Source organism: Salvelinus fontinalis, chromosome 22, assembly GCF_029448725.1.
Source record: "Salvelinus fontinalis isolate EN_2023a chromosome 22, ASM2944872v1, whole genome shotgun sequence".
NCBI classification, from domain to species: Eukaryota; Metazoa; Chordata; class Actinopteri; order Salmoniformes; family Salmonidae; genus Salvelinus; species Salvelinus fontinalis.
In genome coordinates this window covers 27591535-27601528 of record NC_074686.1, presented here as the reverse complement: position 1 = coordinate 27601528, position 9994 = coordinate 27591535, and the positions used below count along the sequence as shown (strand labels likewise).

The following is a 9994-nucleotide window of genomic DNA, read 5'->3' as shown; positions in this document are numbered from 1 at the left end:
GTTAAATAGGTTAATCTCTGGTGGTTTGTGTTTATACAGGAGTAATATTGCATTATCAAGTCATAGTGGTTAATTGTGTAATGCTTCTTTATCTTGTGATTTATGTGCTGCTGTTTCAGGTTCGCCGGAGATTCTAGACAGTGGAGGAGAGGGTTCGCGGCGGTTGAGGACTGCGTACACCAACACACAGCTCCTGGAGCTGGAGAAGGAGTTCCACTTCAACAAGTATCTGTGCCGACCGAGGAGGGTGGAGATAGCCGCCCTGCTGGACCTCACCGAGCGGCAGGTCAAAGTATGGTTCCAGAACCGGCGCATGAAGCACAAGAGGCAGACCCAGTGCAAGGAGAACCACAATGGCGAAGGGAAAGAGCCGAGTGCTGAGGACAGGACCCAGAGCGACGAGGAGGAGGATGAGGGCTCGTTGTTTGAGCAGAGCCTCAATATAGTGACCGGGGCCCTTATGGAGAGAGGGGCCTGCTCCTTTCAGCAGAACTCACTCAGTACTTCCCAGCAGCTCCAGAATGTTGTCCCGCACAATGGCGTGGCCCAGAGTTACACAGTTTTACCACTGAGCAGCAATGACAAAAATCTGAAGCATTTCCCCAACCCGTCACCCACTGTTCCAGGCTGCGTGTCAACAATAGGGCCCGGCTCTGCACCTGGCCAGAACAATGGCGGTAGTCCCGCGGCCCTGGACGGCTCAATACACGACTTCCAAGTATTCTCCTCGGATTCTTGCCTTCACCTCTCCGATGCCGCTTCGCCCAGTTTGTCAGAATCCCTGGACAGCCCCGTGGACAATCTGGACATATCTACCGACAGCTTCTACTTTTTCTCGGAGTCATTAACTACAATTGACTTACAGCATCTGAGCTATTGAAATCAATGAAAAATAGAGCAAGACTTTCAACCTGGAACATTTAAAGAAAGAAAAAAACTCCGGTATTAACTATGAAGTTAATTTTGGTGGTTGTTTAATATGATCGGCACATTTCCTTTTTATTGATTAATTGATTAGACCTAGTCGATTAATTCAAGGTAAGAGTCTGGAAAAAATATACCATTGTGGCCTGCAATTACAATAACACAATGATTTCTTAAGATGCAATATTATGGGTTTGTGAAAAGTTGCACAACAGTATGAATTCTGGTCATTTTATTTTTGTATAGCTTACAGTGCCATGGATATTTTTGTTAGAATAAATCTGACTTGCTATAAGGAACTTGCAAGATTGTGTTTTGTTATTATTATCCAAACCTTTTTATGAAGTGTAAAGTGTATTTTTTATCAACACCCCAAAAATTTAAATGAGGCATTACCTCATACAATGTTTAGTAGCTCATCCTGAATACAAATTTACTCTAGTTCATTTGCAAGTCAAAATAGTGTGATGAAAGCAGGCCAATATAGCCGTATGTCGTAGTATAAATCCTATAGTTACTCTAATAAATGCATGGTTTATATTCTATTATAGGCTAAGCATAAATGTTTAGATGGATAAAAAACGAACCTTCATCGTGGAGGCCTTGAGCCCTTGAGATTGTATTCTGCTTATGTTAATTAAAAATTAGCTAATTTTTCATTATTTTTCAGTGATATAAATAGCTGTGCAATTTGAGAATGGAGTTCATATACATTTTAACTATTTGCTTAATAGAAATATCAGCTTACAATTTTGAATCAGAAACTCTTTAGAAAACTTGTCTTGTCCAATTTCAAGCAGATCCGAGTATGCAGAACATTTCACAGGCTACTACAATACATCGAATACATGTCCTCTTTTACTTCCCCTGGTTGTAAAGTTAGTAAAATTGTGAACATACTAGGCTAGCAATAGCATGGCTCCCTATTGCTAGCTCCCTTTGCTGTGTGCATGTGGAGGCAAATGCTCGAGCCATGTTTGCCTTCACTAGCTCATAAATCAAACCCCGTCATGAATGAGAACGTTATCAAAGAGACCAATTGTGATATATAATGCACAAATAACAACCCTCTTAACTTTTTTAGATGGGATTCGCGAATCGAGGCCAAAAACTCTGAAGCTTTGTAAGCCTTTGGTAATAATTGATTTTTATAGCTGTTCAAACACGCGGGCTCTCCAAGCGTGCAGCAGCTTGCAGCAGTCTCTTCCCCCTCGTGCTATAAGTAGCCTAATTCAAAACAGGCTGTTACAGGCCTATACATTAGTATTCGTTTTACACGTTTTATATTTTCTAAAAATAGCTCTAAAGCTTTTAATGATTGGGGAGCAGTGTATGCTAATAAATGTATTTTATTAAATTTAGATTTTCATAACAATAACCTATTAGGGCAAAATGGCTTTCGGCTATAAACTTTTTATGTCCTTGTGCAGAAATATATTTTTCCACAGCCTTGGAGAAATGCATGTTTTACTAATTTCACCTTGGAGTTGTATGAGATTTGGTCAGAAATATTACAATTCTGTAATAATTTTGGAATGGGCTACTAGTTGTCAATATTTCACTCAACATGCTAATGCTTGTGGGTATACTAACCACGGGTTGCTACATAGCATGGATCGATCGTAAAACGTATCATTGCAAAGCAAAGTGCATAACCATATTACATTCAACTGTAGCATATCGGTGTAGTGACGTTAAGCCAATATGTAATTTATTAAAAACTGGCAGTGGACGACTGCACGCGTGGGCTATAGGATATGCACATATTCCATGCACATATGTCAAGAGGAAAGCTACTTTGCTAGGCCATACAACTCTGGTCCAACTTGGGCTTTCCTTTCCAAAGGCTGGTAACCAAATAATTCCGAAACAAAGCGCCTTTTCTCTCACCCCATTCCACGTTCGCACAAAAAGCATTCTGGAACGTTCACGGCCTGGCGAAGAGTGCTGCACCCACGCGCTATGTGCACGGTTGAAGAGAAAGAGAGAAAGAGAGAGCGAAGCGTAGGTAGTGTAGGATACTTTAGTACTGTCTCATGGTTCGAAACTAAGGAGTCTTGCTGTGTTCAAGAGGGGTTTTGCCAGGGGACATAGAGAACAATTTGCAGTTTTATAGCTAATCTCATGCTATTTTGCACATTTTGCTATGAGGCTGAGAGAAAATGTTGCTGTTTTAGAGATAATGGATTTTTAAAAGAAGTTACAATCTTAACTTTTTTTCCCGCAAATATTTGTTTTAATAGTAACAACATTTGAAATATATATTTTAATATACCAAAGTATCAGCTATCACACCATGTAAAGAAACAACCACATTTTTATTTCATTTTTATAAAATGCAACTAACTTTCATTTTTCAATTAGTGTCCAACAAGAGACACAAATCTGAGGCAGTTGATGTTTTACAGAGTTGACAAAAAAAATGTTTTTTCTTCATTCAAGTGGCATACACAGTAGACATTTTGTTTTTCCTCAGTTGCTTATTGACTCTAAAACCTAATTAAATGTAACGTATTTTAATCAAAATTCATATTCTATCTAATCTATCAGGAAAAGTTGACAGTTTATGGTTGTGACCATGGTTATTCCAATATTGTTTGTTTTAATCTATCACAAGTAGAGAACTTTACAGACCATGAGTGGTCTTGTTGCGCTACATGTAATGAAGACATGAATAAGGGATCCTTATGGTATAGTTGACCCTGCTCATTCCTGATTCATTTAGGATTTTAAATACATCTGACAGAGTTTACCAAATCTCCGGACACATCTTTTAATCACAGTTTTGAGAGAAATATTCTTTAAAGTCACAAAGGGCTATTGCAAGTAACTACATAAGATCATTTTCCAGGTAATATCCATTATTGACAGTTTTTAGAATTGTAGACATTGTTTTTGGAGAGTTTGAAATTGGGATATTTTACTCCAGACAAGGGCATTAGAAAATTCCCAAAACAAATATTTTCCCTTATAAAATTCCATAAATGTAAATTTTACAACAACTTCTCACAGTCTCACATCAGAATTGGATAGTCATCCATGTTTCTCAAATCTCAAATTTCGAAGTTGTTCCAAAAAATTTAAGTTTAGGCATCAACTCCACATTTTTAAGATTAGGGTTAAGTTTTACCTCTAAATTCATAAGGTTAGGCATTAACTCTGAATGGTTAAAGGTAGGGTTGAGGTGTGGGACAGGCTTAAAACTAAAATATAAAAAAACTACTTTCTATGCTGGATTCAAACATGCAACCTTTGGAATCAGAGGCAGATGCTTACAATGGTTAAGGTAAAGGGTTAAGGTAAGGTTAAAGATGCACTATGCAGAAATCGCTCCGCCATTTCCTGGTTGCTAAAATTCTAACAGTTCACCTGATTAGTAGAGAAACATTGTAACATCTAAACCGCTGTGAAATATATTTTCCATCACCAATAATGTTGTGTTTTCAGCTGTTTGAAGCTGGTGTACAAAACCAAAAGTAAATAAACTAAACTTAAGCACGGGAATCATACATTAAGCAGCTTTAAGGTAAGGGTTAAGGTTTGGGATAGGCTTAAAACAAAAATATGAAAAACTATTTTATATTCCTTTGGAACCAGAGGCAGATGCTTACGCCAAAACCCACTTAAAGGTAACAGCGCTCACTGTTGCCCCTAGTGGCCGCTTTGCACGTTATCTCTCGATATCGTTGGATATGGATGGACGTCAAATACTGACTTGTATCAAGGTGACCTGCCTGAAATTTTTGTTTCCCTGTCAGACAAGGACAAATCCCTGATCTAATTTCCTGCTGTTCTACAGATTTTCCATGAGGTTGTTTTGCAGTTTTAAAGCTAATTTCCTGTCATTCAACAATTAATAAAATAATGGCTTCTGATATGTTCATATGCTATCTGGGGGGCCCGACCTCCCGCGGAACCCCCCCTCCGTCCAACAGAGGCTGTTAGAAGAATAACCACCACTAGGCCATACAATCCTCTATTTCCCTCTTATCCCTCGGCCCCTCCCCTCTCTCTCTCTCTCTCTCTCTCTCTCTCTCTCTCTCTCTCTCTCTCTCTCTCTCTCTCTCTCTCTCTCTCTCTCTCTCTGTCTCTGCCTCTCTCTCTCTCTCTCTCTCTCTCTCTCTCTCTCTCTCTCTCTCTCTCTCTCTCTCTCTCTCTCTCTCTCTGTGTTACAGTTTTTTCAATCGCTTTGGTACTTCACGAGCGTGAATTTAAAAAACTCTTAGTACAAAACTCCAAACTGGTAACACTTGTAATCCACCAAGTCTTATCTTCAAAACATTTTTTTGTGCTTTCATTTTGTTTGGAGACATCTTTCACCACACACCCATTGATCCAAAATATAAGTTTACTGTGAAATACCATGAGAACATTGATTTAATCACCGAAACACAACATAATGATATCTTCTCAATTTAGTTGTTTTAACAAGTTAATCACAATAGAAAAAATGCCCTTTGAATGTAATATGCTACATTACTGGTTTTAACATTAGGAAATACACTTGCTCTACCCATCAAAAATTGACCCATCAAAAATGTAAAATCTAATTTCCATAATTTCTATCCCATGTGTGATGAAAGGTGTGATCATTAAAAACATATTTTACAAACACTGATCACTGATCTGCTAATCTGTGTATTTAACCAATAAACATGAATTTGATTTGTTAAGTTTCTGAGCTTGTCAATATCAGATTTAAAAAATTATCTGTGAAGTAAAATCATAAAAGTCATCATCATAGTAGTACATTTGAGTACATATCATACTTTTTATGTTTCTACTTTACAGACATACATTTTCATTATGTAGATCTTAAAATCTGTTGACAAACCAGTTTACATGTCAAATCTATAGCTAGGTTTACCAAACGTGTAAATGATAATTAAGAGCAGTCGGATTAAATAATAGTAAAATGTACTTTAACAAAAGAGAAGAGAATCATATCAAAAGTAATATGAGCATTGCATTGTGAAAGGCAATTACTTTGTATGAACATATATTGCAATGTGAAACATGTATTTCTAGATTAAACTGATTACGTTTGGTGATAAAGTGACTGTGTGATTTTATGTGTTGTACTTAGTCAATAAAAAATGTGCTTAGAGTTTTGAAAAAACTGCCTTTTAGTCTGTTTTGAGTTTTGTACTAAGAGTTGTGAAAATGTAGCCTACCACATACTTGTGAAAATTGCACCAAACCGATTGAAAAAAAAACTGTGACGTGTGTGTGAAATGTGGCGATGTGTGCCTTTCTGTATAGAAAAATAAATAAAGAGAGCATAACAGAGAGAGAGAGAGAGAGAGAGAGAGAGAGAGAGAGAGAGAGAGAGAGAGAGAGAGAGAGAGAGAGAGAGAGAGAGAGAGAGCGAGCATATAGCATCAGAAATGGGAGCCCCGGTTCCCCTACAGCCTCCCCTTTTCTCTGCAACATAAAATGTAATCACCATTAATTTCTCAAACGACCTCATAACAGGATGATCAAGCAGCAATTTCTCCCCAGGCTGTAAGAGCCTTACAACACCGACATCCCGTTATTAAATCAACTGATCATTCTACATAATGAAAAGGAGTGGGTGTAAAATGACACACTACATGCTGGCTTTTGGCGCAATGCTATTAATATTGTGTCACTGATTCTTTTTGATGGGCCAATTCTTGTGGTCTTCGAATCTCTACATGTGGTTCAGCGAGCCTGCCTCAATGAAATGAAACCCCTACAATGCCTCTGTCCCGTTATCAATGCAGATAACACTTAAAACGACTTAGATGTACAGTCCGCAGTCGAGTGAACAACATAATGCACATTGAATCATGTGGTTGTGGTAAGGTGCAGTTGAGAGTGACTGGTGCACCAGACTCACGTCTCCATGCCAACCAGCTGACGCTATTGACTGACAACATCACACGAATGCACGCGCAAGCACACACGCAATAGTGTTATAATAAATTGATAGTTATCCAGATCAAGTGTATTTAAGGATTCTTGAAAAGGTTTTACAAAAGCTGTGTTCGAATTTATTTCCTTTATAAAGTCGACAAAATGACTGATATTACAGGGAAAGCACTCTATTAATCCTGACATATGGTTAGCAGGGGAACCTAGAACAGTTTAACCATGGTCTCTCAGCATAGACTGAGCAACTCTTGATCCTAAACACACAGGCATTCTCTCTCTCTCTCTCCCTCTCTCTCTCTCTCTCTCTCTCTCTCTCTCTCTCTCTCTCTCTCTCTCTCTCTCTCTCTCTCTCTCTCTCTCTCTCTCTCTCTCTCTCTCTCTCAATACATTTTTTGTGGAGGGGCGTCGTATATAACTCTTCTGACAGTCATTCGAGCAGGGCAGCTTAGCAGAAGCCTTGTTTGCTGTCCCCCGCTCTACATGGGACCTGAGCGCCATCCACCGTCGTCTGCCTCCTGGCTCATTGTTTGCTCCGCCAATAAATTAGTGGTTAAGCACGTCACCTTGATCGACGAGCGCTTGGAATTTAAAGACCCACTCAAAATCTGTCACGCTAAGGGGACACGGCCGAGCACCTCACTGGCTGACCCGGGCCACGTGACTGCCCACCGTTTCATTGATAACGGTAAAGGTGATATGGTTACCCAGGGTGAGACAGATAGGAAGTCATCAGAAGACCGGGCCTGTTGTGGACTGTCTCTCAGTCCTGCTGAGACGATACTACAATGAGTATCTCCTTAGATTACTCAGTGAGAAGCGGCAATGGAAGGTCCTGCTCATTGAGGTCATTCCACTCGGATCACTTTCCAGTCATGAGCGGTCATTAGAACAACTGTGGGGCAGATGCGTGCTTCATGCCCAGTAGAGATGGCATCCCTCACAGACATGGTCCTATCAGACTCCTACCAGCTCTCTGGGTTTAGCCTACGGTGCCCGTCAAGATCAGTTACTTACCCCACCGGCCCTCCCCATAACCCCTACGTACAAATAAGAAAGCAGGTTTGGAATCAGTTTGGCAGGATAGGATGATTACACAGAAGGATCACTGCGCTTGAGAAGGAGTTCATCTTCAACAAGTACCTGTCCCAGGCACGGTGCGTGGAGCTCGCTACAGTGTTTCAGCTAAACGAGACTCAAAACCTGGTTCCAGAATCGCCGGATGAAACAGAAGAAGCGCGAGAAGGAAGGCCTGCTGCCCAACAAAGCCCCTGCATCAGACCTGGGGGATAGCTGCCTGGTGAAAGCAGACGATGCCGAGACTGAAAAGTCCCTCTATGCCCCTTCCACTTCTTCAACAGTGTCCTCTGGGAGTTAAAGAACCCTTACCTCGTGGCAACAATGGTCTACATATACCAAAGACGATATACATGTCCTAACACGGATAGGTTAAATTAATTCTAAAAGAGTGAATATATAAAAACGTATGCACTACTTGGGGGATACTGAGACAGCGAGAGTGGACAAAGAGATTGGACTATTGTCCAGGCTACGTGGTTAATCTATGGCAGGGGTAGACAACCCTGTTACAGGAGTGCCACAAGTACTTCAGGATTTTGTCCCAACTAGGCACCACACTGAGCTACTTAGCTAATTGATCAGTTCAGTGATGGCCTACATTCAACACACTTGGTCTTCCAGGTCAGTTACATAAAAAACTTGAAGGACCAGGGTTGCCCACTGCTGATCGATGGTGTTGAAATCTCAGCCCGTTCTCTTATGGAACACACCAAGAGGTGCCGATTCTGCAGGTTCCAGATTGCGTTTGGACCGGGGGAAATGTGGAAGCTTTACTGTCCACTAGGGGCTACTTGAGCGACTACTAGTAGGTTTGCGGCTTGACAAACAACTTATATATGTCCTCTATCTTTAGCAACTGTAATTTTAGTTCTAGGGTAAATTAGTTTAAATTTAATAGACTGGGAACAGAACTACCGCAATGTTACTATTGTACCTACCGGTGGGGCGGGAGTAACGCAGCCTTGGGACTGAAGTAACAGGTGGTGAGAAGTGCACAATATCTGTCTGATCTCCATGTTTCTGGTTTGTAATGCTCTTTACTTTACAAATGTACTATAAGACATAATTGAATGTTTGTGTTGATTTTAATAATTAATGCTGTAGGTTTTGAAATGTATGAAAATGAATCATGTCTCAACATCCAGTGTTGCGCAACCACAATATTTTGCATGACAGTATTAATCAGACTAAAATGGGTTACATAATATACATTTTAACCATACTTTTCTAATCTCACTATAATGGTAATGTAGAAGGATGTTTCTCACCATTTTCATTGACTATTCATACTTAGCCCTACCAATCAGGTGCACTCCAGATGTCCTTGTCATGCGCGCTCCTTGTCACTTGATAGTATTTTTTTTTAAATTCTCTTCACAAATGGTAAACTCATGAGGCTCATCACATTTCCATGGCTTGACGAGGTAATTAACCCCCACATTCATAAATATATATATTTTTAACCACTAACCCGTCGATAAAAGCTTATGTGAGAAACTGATCCATCAAGTCAATTGGTTATGGCATAATTATTTATTTTATTTATTTATTTAACCTTTATTTAACTAGGCAAGTTAGTCAAGAACAAATTCTTATTTATAATGACGGCCTATACCAAAAGGCAAAAGGCCTCCTGCGGGGACGTGGGCTGGGATAAAAAAAAAATATATATAAATATAGGACAAAACACACATCATGACAAGAGAGACAACACAACACTACATAAAGAGAGACCTAAGACAACAACATAGCAAGGCAGCAACACATGACAACACAGCATGGTAGCAACACAACATGACAACAACATGGTAGCAACACAAAACGTGGTACAAACATTATTGGACACAAACAGCAGCACAAAGGGCAAAATAGGTAGAGACAACAATACATCACACAAAGCAACCACAACTGTCAGTAAGAGTATCCATGATTGAGTCTTTGAATGAAGAGATTGAGATAAAACTGTCCAGTTTGAGTGTTTGTTGCAGCTCGTTCCAGTCGTTAGCCGCAGCGAACTGAAAAGACGAGCGACCTAGTGATGTGTGTGATTTCGGGGCCTTTAACAGAACGTGACTGGCAGAATGGGTGTTGTATG

At 39.9% G+C, this 9994-nt stretch overlaps 1 protein-coding gene across 1 annotated transcript in view; it reads left to right on the top strand.

Annotated features, from left to right (window-relative positions):
* LOC129820115 (homeobox protein Hox-A2a-like) overlaps nt 1–1230 on the top strand; it is a 2923-nt gene extending 1693 nt beyond the window's left edge. Inside the window, exon 2 of the mRNA XM_055877007.1 lies at nt 120–1230. Within this exon, the coding sequence (XP_055732982.1) occupies nt 120–880 (761 nt within the window). The 3' untranslated portion in view covers nt 881–1230. The remainder of the gene's footprint in view (nt 1–119) is intronic.
* Nucleotides 1231–9994: the final 8764 nt, after the last annotated feature.